This window comes from Cervus canadensis, chromosome 15 (genome assembly GCF_019320065.1).
Source record: "Cervus canadensis isolate Bull #8, Minnesota chromosome 15, ASM1932006v1, whole genome shotgun sequence".
Taxonomy (NCBI): Eukaryota; Metazoa; Chordata; class Mammalia; order Artiodactyla; family Cervidae; genus Cervus; species Cervus canadensis.
Window position 1 is genome coordinate 74,175,158 of NC_057400.1, and position 17,579 is coordinate 74,192,736.

The 17,579-nt window shown below is 48.0% G+C and overlaps 1 protein-coding gene across 4 annotated transcripts in view; it reads left to right on the forward strand.

Annotated features, from left to right (window-relative positions):
- Positions 1-17,579, forward strand: part of LIMS2 (LIM zinc finger domain containing 2) — a 44,040-nt gene that overhangs the window by 6,967 nt on the left and 19,494 nt on the right. The window contains exon 1 of one of the 4 annotated variants that reach the window (XM_043487450.1): positions 13,066-13,329. The exons of 2 other annotated variants lie outside the window; for them this stretch is intronic. In XM_043487450.1, the coding sequence (XP_043343385.1) occupies positions 13,244-13,329 (86 nt within the window). In that variant the 5' untranslated portion in view covers positions 13,066-13,243. Of the gene's footprint in view, positions 1-13,065; positions 13,330-13,538; positions 13,721-17,579 lie in introns of those variants that run through there. One more of the 4 variants, XM_043487453.1, reaches the window with a different exon arrangement.

A 17,579-nucleotide genomic window follows, 5' to 3' on the forward strand; every position in this document is an offset into this window, starting at 1 on the left:
GTGGGGCTGGGATGCGTGACAGGTGGTTTTCCAGGCACAGCGGAGATCGTGTAAGGCCAAGCTGCAGGTTGTCAGCTTCCATAGTAGCTTCAGCTCTGATGCCCTGGGGTGGGGAGAGGCAGAAACCCAGACGCAGCTCTGTTCCCTCAGCAGGAATTCTTTCCCCCCTGAAGCCCGGGGGTCTTCCAGGGAAAGGGGGGGATCAACTTGGCCAGAGGACAGCCCAGCAAGAGAAACTGGGAATGCAGGCAAGGGGCCAGCCTGCTCCAGCTGCTGCCCAGCTCCAGTGGGCACCCTGAGCCCGAAAGATGCCAGTCATCAAATGACACAGGGACTGCAATGAGCCTTGGAAAACACTGAGTTGGGTTAAAAGTAAAACTGCTTATCTTAGAGAGTTAGGGGCTCCCCTGGTGCCTTAGACAGTAAAGAATCTGCCTGCAGTGTGGGAGATCTGGATTCTATCCCTGGGTCAGGAAGATCCCCTGGAGAAGGGAGTGGCTAACCATTCCAGTATTCCTGCCTGAAGAATTCCCTGGACAGAGGAGCCTGGTGGGCTATAGTCCACTGAGGTTGCAAAGAGCTGGACACGACTGAGCAACTAATACTTTCATTCCCTCACTAGGAAAAACCCAGAAACAAAGAGGGAATAGAAACATTAAAAGAAAGAAAGGAAGAAAGAAAATAGCCTGTGGTTCCACTCTTCAGAAATGCCCTCAGTAACATTTTGGTGGTTTTCTTTTCTTGGGTATTCTTCTGCTCTTTTGTTTTTCACGAGCCGTGAGTGGTCTGTGAGCCCATGTCCCCATCCTCCTTTGAAGCTGGCCTACCACAGGTAGCACCCATGCCAGGTCTGGCTGACCCCTCTTCCACACACAGGCACAGGGGCCAGCCTGGCAGAGGAATGGACACCCGGCCAGTCGTTGGGGTGGGTGAGGTTTTTCCTGTCGCAGAAGCTGTGGAGTTTCATTTTCATTCTGTTTCATGACACCATTCCCTCTACACATGCACTACCCCCATGAGATGCCAGGGCAGTTCTCACACCTGGATGCTGGTCTTCCCCACATCATCCCTTACTGCCAAGACCAGACTGATTTTTGGAAATTACGCTCTCCTTGTGTATACCTCCTGCACCTTCTGGGCTCTCCCTGCCAACGGTGTAAGGCCCCGCCCTCCAAGCAGGCAAGACAAGAGGGAGGTCAGTGGGGGAGCCGCTGAAGTGACCTGGAGTGACATGCGTGCCTGGGCACTTTGGAACGACTCCTCCAAGTACCGTTAGCAAAGGGGCTGCTGAGGAAGAGACAGGGAAGGAAACGAAGCCTCTCCTTGGCAGCCATGGGGCTAGAGAAGAGGAGGGGTATTCAGGGGGCCTGGGAGGGGGAGTTTGGACCCAGGGCAGGTGCCCAGTTTGTGGGGGCAGGTGTGGGAGCGGACACAGAGCTAGTTGGGCCATGAAGCATTTAGAGAGCGGCGGTAAGTCTTGGGGGGAAACCCTGAGACTGGACGTGAGGGCCTATAGCCCAGGAGAGGGCTGAGCTAGGCCAGAAGAGTGAGTGAGCCTGGGACATGGGCGTGGTTATTTAGGGAGCCTCCATGCTGTGGGAAGAGGCTCAGCCCTGGCTGCAGCCCCGAGAACTCTGGACTTAAAAACACTGTGTCTTTGTCCCAGTTGAAGGGACCTTTGACGTCAATGTTTTCCACCCTTGGGCGGGTTACCTCCCCTGCCCAGGGACCTGACCTGTCAGTGGCTGTCCTCTGGAGGGAGCCTGGGGCACGGTGCGCACATCTGTGACTCGGTGGCTTGGCCTATTGGAGGGGAGTCCCACCTACCACATGACTGACACCCACAGAGGCTGCCAGCTCACAGCCGGGCCCCATGCTTGGTACAGTGCAGAGTGGAGCTGCTGCATCCCTGTCCTCACACCTGGCAGCCCCCTCCCCCTGTCCACCACATCCCCCCACCTGTGCCCCCAGATGTTCCCCACCCTTCCCAGGAATATGCCCAGAGGAGCCTGCCAAGGAGCAGCTAGGGTGGCAGCCAGAGCCCCTGGGACAGCACAGGGGGCTGTGATGGACTCAGGGGTTTAAGCAAAGTGTGAAGCAGGTGACAGGGGATGTGCAGCTGGGCCCTGAGCCCCAGACTGGGCCTGATGGGGGCGCCCCGCCCAGGGCCCTCACCTCCTCCCTTTTCTTCTGGTGGAGACTCCCCTCTCTGGCTGGCCATGGGAGTGCTATGGGGCCTGATCTATAGGGTATGCGCAGTTCCGTGCTGTAACACCTCTTACTTGGGCTCACTTCAAGCTACCCAGGTGATGCGAACCAGTTCCTGGAATTCCTGAGAACTGAGCACTCAACACTTGTGAGCTGGCATACTGCTTGGGAGGGACTGGGCTTTCGCTGCACAGCGGCTGACCTACCTCTCCAGTCACACGGCCACTCTCTGCTCCCACCGACTACGTGCAGTCACACTTAAACCATCCTTAGGGCTTCATTTCTGCTGGGGGCTGGGGGAGGGAGGGAGGGAGGGGAGCAGAGGGAGGCACCTGAACAGTCCTTCTTGTTCTGTTTATTCAGATCTTCTGAATTTTGGATGATGACTGTTTATTTGAGATGACCTAATAAGATGATCTTAATGAGATGCTAACGTGAGATGACTGTATCTCACTAAGATGAGATGTCTCATATATGTGTGTATAAAACCAAACATACATGCACAGTAAGAAAATACAATCACTCAAAATGTCCTGTGGGGTAAGAAGGTTGAAATTATCATTCATCTCAGCCATGCCAAAGGATCTGGGCGAGTTGTCTTCAGCCCCCCAGTGAGACTGGCTCTGGCAGAGAGGCTGTGGTGGTATCACTGGCTGCCTTGGGGATGGCACTCACCACCCAGAAAGAGATAGCAACCCCGCCTCCTAGCTTCCTGCTGCTTCTGGGGCCCTTGTCTCTTAGTAAGCAGCATAGTTGCATTCTTCCCTATGTGTGTGCTGCTTTAACATTTGAGATATGAATCCCGTACCATGAAATTCACTATCAGAGTGTGCAGGTCAGTGGTTTACAGTATATTTACCAGGTTGTGCAACCATCACCACTAATTCTGAATATTTTCATCACCCCCAAAAGAAATCCATTTGCAGCTAATCCCTTCTTCCCCCAGCCCCTGGCAATCACTAGTCTGCTTTCTGTCTCTACAGGTTTGCCTGTTCTGGATGTTTCATATAAATGGAGCCATACATTAGGTGGCCTCTTTTTTTTTTTTCTGCCTAGCTTCTTTCATTTAGCATAATGTTTTCAAGGTTCATTTACATTGTTGTATGAATCAGTACTTTGTTCCTTTTTTGACCAAATAATATGCCCTTATATGGATAAACCACATTTTATCTGTATAATTCATTTGTGGTGGAAATTTTGTTTCCACTTTTGGCTCTTATGAATAAATGCTGCTGTGAATAGTCCTACATATATTTTCTACTATCTGGAGAATATACCTAGCAGTGGAATTTTGGGGTCCTGTAATAACTTTATGTTAAACTGAGGAATTGTCAAGCTGTTTTCCAAGTAACTGCATCAATTTTACATTCACATCAAGAATGTCTGAGGGTTCCATTTTCTCCACTTATCGTTATCTGTTTTCGTAGGTGTAAAGTGATACCACATTATGGTTTTGACTTTTATTTCCCTAGTGACTTGTGATCTTGGACACTTTCTCGGGAGCTTATTGGCTCATGTTTATCTTATCTGGAGAAATGTCTAGTCAAATTCTGTGCCTGTTTTAAAATTGGGTTCTTTTTATTGCTGGATTGTAAGAGTTCATGTATTCTGGATACTAGATATTTATCAGATATATAATTTGCAAATATTTTCTGCTGTGGGTGGTCTTCATTTTCCTGGTAGTGTCCTTAAATACACAAAGGCTCTAAATTTTGGTGAAGTCCTATTTATTTATTTGGCTGCCTAGAGTCTTAATTGCAGCTCTGGGATCTTTTGCTGCTGTGTGTGAACTCTCTATTGTGGCTCATGGGTTTAGTTTCTCTGCAGCATGTGGGATCTTACTTCCCCTAACAGGGATGAAACCTGTGTTCCCCACATTGCAAGGCAGATGATTAACCAGCAAGTCCCTATTTATTTATTTTTGATTGCTTGAGTTTTTGGTGTCATATCTAGGAAACATACCTAATTTATAGATATTTACACATATGCTTTTTTCTCTGGAGTTTTTAGTGTTAACTCTTTAATATTTCAGTTTTCAGTACATGAGTCGGTTTTTATTTTTGTATTTTATGAGTCAGTTTTTATATATGACCTGTAGTAGAGGTTTAAAATCATTCTTTTGCATGTGACTATTCAGTGGTCATTTGTTGACAAGACTATTCTTTTATCATTGAATTGTCTTGTCAGGCTTGTCAAAAGTCAGTTGACCCATAATAAAAGCCATATATGATAAACCCAGAGCAAACATTATCCTCAATGGTGGAAAATTGAAAGCATTTCCCCTAAAGTCAGGAACAAGACCAGGGTGCCCACTCTCACCGCTACTATTCAACATATTTTTGGAAATTTTAGCCACAGCAATCAGAGAAAAAAAAGAAATAAAAGGACTCTGTATTGGAAAAGAAAAAGTAAAACTCTCACTGTTTGCAGCTGACATGATCCTCTACATAGAAAACCCTAAAGACACTACCATTGATTACTAGAGCTAATCAATGAATATAGTAAAGTTGCAGAATATAGAATTAACACACAGAAATCCCTTGCATTCCTCTACACTAACAATGAGAAAACAGAAAGATAAATTAAGGAAACAATCCCATTCACCATTGCAATGAAAATAATAAAATACTTAGGAATAAATCTACCTAAAGAAACAAAAGACCTATATATAGAAAACTATAAAAGACTGATGAAAGAAATCAAACATGACACAAATAGATGGAGAAATATACCACGTTTTTGGAGTGGAAACAATCAATATAGTGAAAATGAGTATACTACCCAAACCAATTTATAGATTCAATGCAACTGCTATCAAGCTACCAATGGTATTTTTCAGAGAACTAGAACAAATAATTTCATAATTTGTATGGAAATACAAAAAAAACCTCGAATAGCCAAAGCAATTGAGAAAGAAGAATGGAACTGGAGGAATCAACCTGCCTGACTTCAGACTATACTAAGAAGCTACAGTCATATAGACAGTATGGTACTGACACACAAAGACAGAAATATAGATCAACGGAACAAATAGAAAGTCCAGAGATAAATCCATGCACCTATGGATACCTTATCTTTGACAAAGGGGGCAAGAATATACAACAGAGAAAAGATAATCTCTTTAACAAGTGGTGCTGGGAAGGCTGGTCAAACACCTGTAAAAGAATGAAACTAGAACACTTTCTAACACCATACACAAAAATAAACTCAAAATAGATTAAAGATCTAAATGTAAGACCAGAAACTATAAAACTCCTAGAGGAAAACATAGGCAAAACACTCTCTGACACACAGGATACTCTATGTGGAATCACAGCAGGATACTCTATGACCCACCTCCCAGAGTAATGGAAATAAAAGCAAAAATAAACAAACGGGACCTAATTAAACTTAAAAGCTTTTGCACAGTGAAAGAAACTCGAAGCAAGGTGAAAAGGCAGCCTTAAGAATGGGAGAAAACAATAACAAATGAAGCAACTGACAAAGAATTAATCTCAAAAATATAGAAGCAGCTCATGCAGTTCAATACCAGAAAAATGAACAACCCAATCCAAAAAATGGGCCAAAGAACTAAACAGAAATTTCTCCAAAGAAGACATACCGATGGTTAACAAACATATGAAAAGATGCTTAACATCACTCATTATCAGAGAAATGCAGATAAAAACCACAGTGAGGTACCATATCATGCCAGTCAGAATGGCTGCTATCTGAAAGTCTACAAACAATAAACGCTGGAGAGGGTGTGGAGAAAAGGGAACCCTCTTACACTGTTGGTGGGAATGCAAACTAGTACAGCCACTATGGAGAACACTGTGGAGATTCCTTAAAAAACTGGAAATAGAACTGTCATATGACCCAGCAATCCTACAGCTGGGCATACACACTGAGGAAACCAGAATTGAAAGAGACACGTGTACCCCAATGTTCATCACAGCACTGTTTAAAGTAACTAGGACATGGAAGCAACCTAGATGTCCATCAGCAGACAAATGGATAAGAAAGCTGTGGTGCATATACACCATGGAATATTACTCAGCTATTAAAAAGAACACATGTGAATCAGTTCTAATGAGGTGGATGAAACTGGAGCCTATTATACAGAGTGAAGTAAGTCAGAAATAAAAACACCAATACAGTATATTAACGCATATATATGGAATTTAGAAAAATAGTAACGATGACTCTATTTGTGAGACAGCAAAAGAGACACAGATGTAAAGAACAGACTTTTGGACTCTGTGGGAGAAGGCAAGGGTGGAATTTGAGAGAACAGCATTGAAACATGCATATAACCATATGTGAAATAGATGACCAGCCCAAGTTTGATGCATGAAACAGGGCACTCAAAGCCGGTGCACTGGGACAACCCTGAGGGATGGGATGGGGAGGGAGGTGGGAGAGGGTTTCAGGATGGGGGACACATGTACACCCATGGCTGATTCATGTCAATGTATGGCAAAAACCACTACAATATTGTGAAGTAATTAGCCTCCAATTAAAATAAATAAATAAAATTAAAAAATCAGTTGACCATGGATGTGTGGGATTATTTCTGAATTCTCAATCCTATTCTATTGATCTATCTGTCTGTCCTTATGCCAGTACCTTACTGTTTTGATTACTGTAACTCAGTAGTAAGTTAGAAGATTGGAAAACGTGAGTTCTCTGGTTTTGTTCTTCTTCAAGTTGTTTCCAATAACTATTCTGAGTTCCTTGCATTTATTTCCATGTGAATTTTAGGAATACCTTGTCCATTTCTGTTGTTTTCCTCTATTTCTTTGCATTGATCGCTGAGGAAGGCTTTCTTATCTCTCCTGGCTATTCTTTGGAACTCTGCATTCAAATGGGAATATCTTTCCTTTTCTCCTTTGCTTTTCGCTTCTCTTCTTTCCAACAGCTTATTTGTAAGGCCTCTCCAGTGCAAAGAAAATAGAGGAAAAGAACAGAATGGGAAAGACTAGAGATCTCTTCAAGAAAATTAGAGATATCAAGAGAAAATTTCAGGCAAAGATGAGTTCCATACAGGACAGAAATGGTATGGACCTAACAGAAGCAGAAGATATTAAGAAGAGACGGCAAGAATACACAGAAAAAAAAAAAAAAAAAGATCTTCATGACCCAGATAATCACAATGGTGTGATCACTCACACTCACCTAGAGCCAGACATCCTGGAATGTGAAGTCAAGTGGGCCTTAGGAAGCATCACTACGAACAAAGCTAGTGGAGGTGATGGAATTCCAGTTGAGCTATTTCAAATCCTAAAAGATGATGCTGTGAAAGTGCTGCACTCAATATGCCAGCAATTTGGAAAACTCAGCAGTGGCCACAGGACTGGAAAAGGTCCGTTTTCATTCCAATCCCTAAGAAAGGCAATCCCAAAGAACGCTCAAACTACTGCACAATTGCACTCACCTCACACACTAGTAAAGTAATGCTCAAAATTCTCCAAGCCAGGCTTCAACAATACGTGAACCGTGAACTTCCAGATATTCATAGCTGGTTTTAGAAAAATAGCAGAGGAAACAGAAGATCAAATTGCACATCCACTGGATCATCAAAAAAGCCAAGAGAGTTCCAGAAAAACATTATTTCTGCTTTAAATTGACTACGCCAAAGCCTTAGCTGTGTGGATCACAATAAACTGTGGGAAATTCATCAAGAGATGGGAATACCAGACCACCTGAACCACCTCTTGAGAAACCTGTATGCAGGTCAGGAAGCAACAGTTAGAACTGGACATGGAACAACAGACTGGTTCCAAATAGGAAAAGGAGTACATCAATGCTGTATATTGTCACCCTGCTTATTTAACTTATATGCAGAGTACATCATGAGAAACCCTGGGCTGGAAGAACCACAAGCTGGAATCAAGATTGCCATGAGAAATATCAATAACCTCAGGTATGCAGATGACACCATCTTTATGGCAGAAAGTGAAGAAGAACTAAAAAAGCCCTCTTGATGAAGTTTGAAAAGAGAAGAGTGAAAAAGTTGGCTTAAAGCTTAACATTCAGAAAACTAAGATCATGGCATCTGGTCCCATCACTTCATGGCAAATAGATGGGGACACAGTGGAAAGAGTGTCAGACTTTTTTTTTCTTTGGTCTCCAAAATCACTGCAGATGGTGATTGCAGCCATGAAATTAAAAGACGCTTACTCCTTGGAAGGAAAGTTATGACCAACGTAGACAGTAGATTAAAAAGCAGAGACATTACTTTGCGAACAAAGGTCCATCTAGTCAAGGCTATGGTTTTTCCAGTGGTCATGTATGGATGTGAGAGTTGGACTGTGAAGAAAGCTGAGCACTGAAGAATTGATGCTTTTGAACTGTGGTGTTGGAGAAGACTCTTGAGAGTCCCTTGGACTGCAAGGAGATCCAACCAGTCCATCCTAAAGGAGATCAGTCCTGGGTATTCATTGGAAGGACTGATGCTGAAGCTGAAACTCCAGTACTTTGGCCACCTCATGCAAAGAGTTGCGATTCATGGGTTCGCAAGGAGTTGGACACGACTGAGCGACTGAACTGAACTGAGAGGTAGGTGGCAAGTGCCTATGGCAAGTGCCAAAATTTGTATTTGACAAAATCAATGTCTCCCAGCTTTTACTGAAGGCTCTGTATGTATTCTCAGGCACATTTCAATGTCCAACCAGGCGTTTTCCAACTCTGCCTTAGCTCTCACTTCCTGCTGCACAGAGCTAACAGGACCTGTCAGACGTGGGAGCTTAGGACCTTCTCAGGGCTCTGCTGGGCATACACAGCCCTGGGCATGTGCATGGCTTTCTGGATTCCCAGCGATATGTCAGTTCTTTTCAGAGCTCCTAAGCGCATCTAATTCCTTGGTTTTTCCTTTTAAGCTCTTTAGGTTAGTCATCTGTTTGCCCAACTGTTATCCACTCTCTGTGATGATGATACCATAGGTGTTTATGATCATAATATATTTGAAAAACTCTCCCTAGGTGAGGCTTTCAGCACTGGGTTGGTACAACTGAGGTCACATAAAGAAAAGCCTTCAAGTGTGATCTTCAAGGGAAGACCAGGTCATTCTTTTGGGAATGAAGCCTTGAAAGAATTTCAGCCCTCTTCTCCCCCATTACTGGGAATGTTGGCAGTTACTTTTCTGGGCAGCTATGGAGTTAGGAATTGGGGATTAAGGTACTAAGATAAATTAAAATACCATAAAAGTGTTCTTACCAAGATTCAGCTTTTTTTTTTTTTTTTTGCTTTTATTCCATCCCAGTTATTTTTTAGCTTATCTATTTTTATTGTGATATAATATTAATTTTAGAAAATTTGCAATATAATGATTTTATAATTGTATATATTGTGAATTGATCACCACAGTAAGTCTAGTTAGCACCTGACACCATAATTATAAAATATTTTTCCTTGTGATGAGGACTTTTAAGATTTATTCTCTTAGCAACTTTCAAATACAAAATACAGTATTATTAACTATAGTCACCCTGCTGTACATTACATCCCCATGACTTATTTATCTTACAAATGGAATTTTGTACTGTTGATTCCCTTCACCCATTTTGGCCCCCACCTCTGGTAGCCATCAATCTATTCTCTGTATCTGACCTGGGCTTTAATTTTTAAAATTCCATATGTAAAAATAAATAAATAAATAAATAAAATTCCACATGTAAGTGTGATCATGCAGTATTTTTCTTTCTCTGACTTATTTCACTTAGCATAATACCCTCAAGTTTCATCCATATTGTTGCATATGGCAAGATTTCATTCATTTTTTTTTTTTTTGCTGCACTGAGTCTTCATTGCTGCTCAGGGGCTTTCTCTCGTTTTGGGGAGAGAGGGGTGTTCTTCACTTCAGTGTGCAAGCTTCTTATTGTGGTGGCTTCTTGTTGCAGAGCATGGGTTCTAGGCCCAGGGGCTTCAGCAGTTGCAGCTCGAGGACTCAGTGGTTGTGGCGCGCAGGCTTACTTACTCTGCGGCATGTGGAATCCTCCTGGGCCAGGGATCAGACCCGTGCTCCCTGTGTTAGCAGGTGGATTCTTAACCGCTGAAGCACCAGGGAAGTCCCTTTGTTCTTTTTTATGGCCAAATAGTATTCCATTTCACTTATATACCACATCTGCTTTATGCATTCATCCATCAATGAACACTTTAGGTTGTTTCCATACCTTGGCTTTTGTAAATAATGCTGCAATGAACATAGGGGTGTGTATATCTTTTCAAATTAGTGTTTTTGTTTCCTTCAGGTAAATACCCAGAAGTGGAACTGCTGGATCAAATTGTAATTCTATTTTTATTTTTTTTGAGGAAACTCTATACTGTTTCCATGGTGGCTGCATCAGTTTACATTCCCTTGAACAGTATGCAAAGGTTCCTTTTTTCCCACATCCTCACCAATACTTGTTATTTCTTGTCTTCTTGGTAATAGCCATTCTGACAGGTGAGAGGTGATATCTCATTGAGGTTTTGACTTGAATTTTCTTAATGATTATGATTATAATATATTGAGCATATTTTCATGTCATCCTTTTGGTCATCCATATGTCTTCTCAGCTGTTTTCTTTTCTTTCTTTTTTTTTTTTTTTTGCTGTCTGGTTACTGCAAGTCTTTTTGTTAATTTATAGAGTTCTGAAAAAGGTGGCTCTGACAGTTTTTGCTAGTTTTTTCATTGCTTTTGTTGTTGTTTAGTCCCTAAGTTGTGTCTGACACTTTGCGACCCCATGGACTGTAGCCTGCCAGGCTCCTCTGTCCATGGGATTTCTCAGACAAGGATACTGGAGTGGGTTGCCATTTCCTTCCCCAGGGGATTGTCCCAATCCAGGGATTGAAGCTCTGTCTCCTGCATTGGCCAGCGGATTCTTTACTGCTGAGCTACCAAGGAAATCCTTCATTGATTTTACAGAAGGACAGACTTTCAGAGGTCCTTATTCTGCCATTTTTGCTGACATCATTTTTGCTATGTTTTCGCAGCTCTGTTCTCTGGAGCCAGAATGCTGGACAGGGAGGCCTGCATGCCTGGCACCCTCACCCTGCAAGAGAGGCTGCACAATTGGAAAACAAGGCTATGCAGAGATTTGGGATTTGGACTCATTCAGTCATTAAACTTCTCTCAATTTCTAGCCTCTGGTGCTCCTTTTACAGTAAATATTTGTTGAATCAATTAGTGTTTGGTAATCTTGGACTTGAACTTCATTTAAAATGATGATGTGCAAAACAGTTGTGGCTATAGCCTCCCTCCCAGGTCTATCCACCACTGTGGACGTGTTCCCTCACTAAATGTAACTGTGACTCTGAGAGCTCTGGGCTCTAGAGATCAGAATTTCCATACGGGTCAGGTTGAATGGAGGCTGGTAAGAGGGGCCTAGGCCCTGGGCCATCAACTTGAAGCTGCCCTAAGAAAACTCTATACCCTAGCTTTCTTAAGCATTCAGCTCTAAATCAGAAGGCAGGAGGTGATCCTTCTACTTGTTGGCTCCAGGCTCAGCTTCTCTATGCCTTTTTAGCCCCTGTTGCCACCTTTAAGAAAATATTTATTGAATTGATCAGTACTTGGTACCTTTGGAATCAAGGTGTATTGACAAACTGTACTGCACACAATGATTGTAGTCACCTGGCTGTGTTTGGGTGTTGACTCCCAGAGTGGTTAATGAGCACTTACTTCATTGAGTTTGAATTTAATGGGTGATGTTCGTTCTTGGATGTGTAGGCCTGGCATCTGAGTGCTGGTGGATCCCCTCTAAAGTCTCCTCCTTCCCCAGTGTCAGAAGACCAGCATCCTGCTGTCTGGAATGATGGAAGGCAGGGGAAGGTACTGCTCATGCTTTCTGACCTCACTAGAGAGGTTTTTCAGGGAAATGGAATCACTGTGATAGATTTCTGTGAGTGCTGTGGATCCTTATTAAATGCTGATCATAGCTCTTCCTTGGCTGTCAGTGGCCACAGTTCAGATGCTGGTCGTGGGTGTTTGCACATAGATCACAGTAGCCCCACCAATAAATACCTTTAGGTAGAAATGCATGGAAACCATGCCTTCCTGGGGGTTTTCCATCAGATCCTGCTGCTTCTGTGCTCCGTGAAGAGCTGGGGGACTGCATGCCCTCTAGGTTTTGGCTGTGTGAACTTCTTTTGGAGTGGATGGTTATTTGTTGGCCAGGTCCAGAGACTAGGCTGCCCTGGTCTGGGTCTCCTGTGCTGTGCCTAGTCGCTCAGTTGTGTCCAACTCTGCAACCATGGACTGTAGCCCACCAGGCTCCTCTGTCCGAGGGATTTCCCAGGCAAGAATACTGTAGTGGGTTGCCATGCTCTCCTCCAGGGGATCTTCCCAACCCAGGGGTCCAACCCAGGTCTGCCACATGGCAGGCAGATTCTTTGCCATCTGATCCATCAGGGAAGCCCAAGAACACTGGAGTAAGGAGCCCATCCCTTCTCCAGAGGATCTTTCTGATCCAGGAATTGAACTGGGGTCTCCTGCATTGCAGGCAGATTCTTTACCAGCTGAGCTATCAGGGAAGCTGGGTCTCCTGGGTCTCCTAGGTGGCTACACTTTCTCAGGGAAGGGACCAAGGCAGAAAGTGGGCACATGTGTGAATCCCTCATCAGCTTCTTGACTGCAGGATTCCTAAGCTGGCTCAGGTCCATACTGCCCTCCTCAGAGGAGGACATACCATCGTCAGCGCTTTCAGGGGGCCTAGGATTTCCTCGGAGACTCCTGGCAGCTCGGAATCTCTAGGCAGCCTGCCCTGCCACTGTGGACTCACCTCTATGCTGGTTGGGATCTTCCCAGCGTGTCGCCTCCCCAGCCCAGACCCAATCCTGCTAGCCTCAGCTTTCATTGCGCTGCCCCCGCGGCGGGAACAATATCCTTTCTATTTGGAGTTGACTCCGCTGCCCTTTGGAGATCGCAGTGCGTAACGTGAGCTCCGGTGCAGAGGGGTGGGTGCCTGGCCGCGGTGTCCGGTCGTTCGTGGCTGCCCGCGGCCGCACCTGCCCTCCAAGGCTGGGGTCCCTCGACCCGGCGGAGCGGGCGGCAGGAGGGAGGGAGGCCCGTGCCATGGCCACCCGGCTGGGCGCTCTCGCCGCGTCGGGGCTGTACCGGCGGCGCCAGCACCGGCAGAGCCCGCCGCCCGCGGCGCCAGGGTAGGTGGCCCGGGGGGCAGGGCAGGGGCACGGGGGACAATGGCCGGAAAGCTGCGGCCGCGGGCCTTTCCTCGGACACCCCGCCTGGCCCTTCCGACGGCGGCGGCCGCCCGGCTGCCCGCAGCCCGGGGCGTGGGGACAGCGCCTGGCTTGGCGGTCACAGTGCGGGCGAGGCGCGGCTTCATCCAGCCGGGGTTACTGATCTGGGATCAGCACTCGGGCAGGGCGCTGAGGATGGGGCGCTCAGATAAGTTGTCGAAGTAACCGCCACTACCGCTTTCAGGCTCCTCCAAACTTTTTGGCTGCTTTCTAGCGGATGGAACTGAGCGGTCAAGGAGCCTGTTGGACATCACTCATCTATAAAAGGGGCTAAGCAGTGACTTGAAGCCAGGTTGGACTGACTCAAAAGCCTGAACTGCTCTATCCTGGGGAGAAATGCTGGGCTAGACCAATGATGAACGCTTCCTTTGGCACTGGGAGCAGGAGCCTCTGGGGCTCAGGATGGACCTCAAGGTGTCTCTGAGGATGAGTTAATCTGGGGCGGAGAGAGTCTGAAGGGCACATAGATAGTGGAGCCCTCGGAGTGAGAGTGGGGCTGGGGGAGGGGGTCCTGGACTCCTTGATTTTGCAGCATCTCAGGGGCCACCTGGGTGGAAAGATCTGCTAGAAATTGGGGCAAGAGAGCAGTGGGGGCTGTGGGTTTGTTGTCTTTTGCATCAAAGCAGCAGGTGGGAACCCTGGGGTGTGGGCGCAGAGTGTGGGGGAGGACTTGAAAGTTGGGAGGAAGGGGGTAGGGATTTAGGGATGAGGCAGAGCAGCAGTCACAGAGGTGGGGTACCTGGAGGACCCGGGGAGAAGAGGAGGTTTAGAGGCTGATGCTCAGCGGTAACAACAGAGCACTTGGAGGTGCATGGGAGGGGAGTGAGCCCTCAGAGACATCTGGGGGTGAGAACGCGGCAAGCGGGAGGCTGTCGCCTGGGGCGTGGGAAGCAGAGGCTGCACAGATGCACCCGCGCGACTCCTGCTGCAGCCGGACTTGTGTCTGCACCAGTGTCGCAGGGCTCTCACCAGGGGCCACACCAGGGCAGGAACTGGATAAGCCCACTGCTCCGGTGGGAACTCAGGGCTTGGGAGGCCAAGTGACGTCCCCGAGTGAACAGGAACCCTCACCGGTTGGTCTCTGGATGACCCTAGATGTGAGTGGAGGGAGCCATGGGGCAGGGAGTGGGTGACAGGGTGCTGATGGGCCTTTGTGGAGGCTGGTTTCATAGTATGAATGCAGCACAAGAACTTGGTCTAGAGGCAAGGAGGACAGGGCTGATCGTGAAGATCAGGCGTCAGGAATGGTCCACACATGCACGCATGCACGCATGTTCATATGCTAACCTCAACTTCCTATTGCCTTGAATTTCTGGCTTGTGACCTGGCCTCACAAACACTGACTCACCCTTGAGTGTGGAAAGTCCCCTATGGCTGGCCTTGCCTGCGCCCAGGCCCTTTCGCTGGCTTCCTAGGGTTGGGTGGGTGGGAGGCTGCAATGGAGGTTGGTCTGAGGTTGTAGGAAAAACAGAGTTTTGAATGGTCGTGCCTGCGTGATGCCACCAGGAGCTGAGGGGACAAGAGAGCACAGATCCAATCCTGTGTGACTTCAGCAGGTTTCTGACCCTCTTGGTAGGTCACTTTCCTTATCTGGAACCAGCAACCTCCTCTCATGAGGACCTGGCTCAGAAAGGACTCCGCCCACCACACCCTAGGCTAGAGCTCCAGATGTCTTGCATCAAATTCTTTTATGTTGGGTATAAGACTGAGAGTGTTTGGGGATGCTGGGGAGGGTTGGAGAGGGGGACAGGGTGGGGTGAGCACCTACCTCTGGCCCCACTGGCTGCCCCAGCTCGTCTTAGGCAATGTGCACATCTGTGGGTGAGTCTCCACGCCCGCCCCCTGCACCCTGCCCCCAGCAAGGGGGTTGGCTTCTAGGTGCTGGTGGGGTGGTGGTGTCTCCCTGATGTTAACTGAGCAGGCTGTGCTCCCCGCTCTCAGGCAGAATGTGAAGGAGGACATGGAATGCCTGCCTCCCTCCTTTGCCGTCTTGCAGGGAGCACTGCTGGGCTGGGCGGGAGGTCCCTGGGCTGCTGGAAACAACAGCTCTTTCATCCAGCGCTTGGCCCGCCTGGCCCTGTGCTCCGCGTGCTGTCTGCTGTAGGCAGCAAGTTCTTTACTTCAGTTCTGAGGGGCAGTTCCTGCTTCTCTGGCTACCTCCTCGCGGATGAGGAAACGAGGCCGCAGGGAGCTGGTACCTTTCTCCAGGGGCACAACTGGTGGCTAGAGCTGTCAGGATTTAAACACATGGGGTTGAGCCCGGAGCGACTGCCTCCTGCAGGGGACAGTTGGCATCGTCTCTGATGGGGCTGTGATCCAGTTATAGGGCACATGGGCTTGTCTGTTCATCCCCCGTCTTTGGTCAGTGGGTTGGAGTGCTTTCTTCCCAAGCAAGGACTGTGGGGCTGCAGACATGGAAGTCTGGGGCAACCAGCGGGGCGGGAGGTAGGTGGTCTCCCCCATGCCCCACCTACCTGAGAGGCGTGTAGGGGACAGACGGCAAAATTGTTGACCTGAGCCTCCTAGGGCCCCAGCCAGGGTAGACCCAGGCACAGTGCAAAGCCAGCTGCTCTCTTAGGGGCCAGCTGCTGTGCCCATCATGTGGAGATGCTGTCTCCGAATGTCTGCTCTGGGGTGAGGCCGGGGCTCTGTAGGGGAAAACTTGTGATGGGCCTGCTGCGCACTCACTTGGTCAGGGTCCAGATGTCTGGAACAATCTGAAAGCCGGGGACTGGACTTGAATACATGTTTTGGTTGCATTTTCTGAGTTCTTTGGGTGGGGAATTCCAGGCCCAGAGTCACAGGATTTCCTGTTGATTTCTGACTTCTCCAAGATCCGCCAAGGTCTTGTTCATGGCCAGGCACTGGAACTTCCTCCCAGCTACCTTGGGTGTATGTTTTGGGAAGACAAGGCCTCCAGGTTCACGGTGTCCTTGGGACAGGAAACTGTGCCTGTGTTGACAGAGTCCAGCCCAGCTCCTGGGGGCCTGGGTGATCAGTCCGTGCCCTGTCTGTTCCTGCATGGTGACCAGCAGTGAGCCGGAAAGGAAGGTGGTGGCCGCTGTGTGCGGAGCCTCCCTGTCGACTTGGGCTCTGCCCAAGCCCTCCTGCCTTTGTCCTGCTTCCTCGCCCCTTTGGCCTAAATGTGGACATGGGAGGTGGTTTTGGTCCCCCAACTATACCTGAGGGCAGGCGGAGGTCTGCTTGCCTGACAGGGCTTGCTGAAGAGTCTTCTGGCCCTTCTCCTGCCGTGAGGGTCCCTCTGGCAGAGCAGAGAGGAAGTTCTGCCTGGATGCCCCAGCCCAGCTCCCCTTGTGTCTGTGGCAGCCACCTTTTGCTGGACCCACTGTCCACAGTCTACACCTGAGAGGCAGAGCCCTCACCCGCCTCCGGGCTCCTCCTTCCTGGGACTCCAGCACAAGCAGCGTCACTTGAGACTTCTGAGTGCTGGAGCCCTGAGAGAAGGGTGGGGTTCAGCAGGGCGGGAGGCGGAGCCGGCTGGAAAGACGTCCTCCAAAGATGGGCTGTGCCGCTGCACGAGTCTATATGACACGGCCGATTGGTTGCATCCTCCTTGCTGAGCCTGCCCTCCCTTCTGTGCCCACCCTTCCCGGCAGCCACCAACAATCCACCGGAGTTGACAAGAGACAAAGTCTGTTTGCCGCCTTGCAGTCAAGGTCGCGGGCATTAGGGTGCTGGGAATTTGTAGAGGCTCTTGTGGCTGACCGCCAGGTTCCTCCTCCTGTCTGAGCCGAGGCCCTAGGCTGGAGCCAGCGTGTGTCTCTGTGGCGATTTCCCCTGGAGTTCAGTTTGGCTTTCACGCCTCCCATAAGGACAGCCATCACTTGCCCCAGGGACAGCCGTTGCCCACATGGATGAGGAGAGTTGCTCCCCATCCTGCTCCCATTCCCAAATATTCACAGTCTCACCTTCTCCCTGGTAGGGTGGTTTTGTGTTTGGAGGGGGGTGGGGCAGGGATGAATCTAACTCGTGGCGCAGGGGAAAGAGCCATTGCAATCGGTTCAGCCTGAGTTCACATTTGGACTTTGTCATCTGCTCTGTGAGTTTGCTCAAGTTACTCAATCTCTCTGAGCCTTAGAAAAGCAGGGTGGCCTCGGGGGTGAAATAAGTGTGTGAATCCCAAGCTGCTC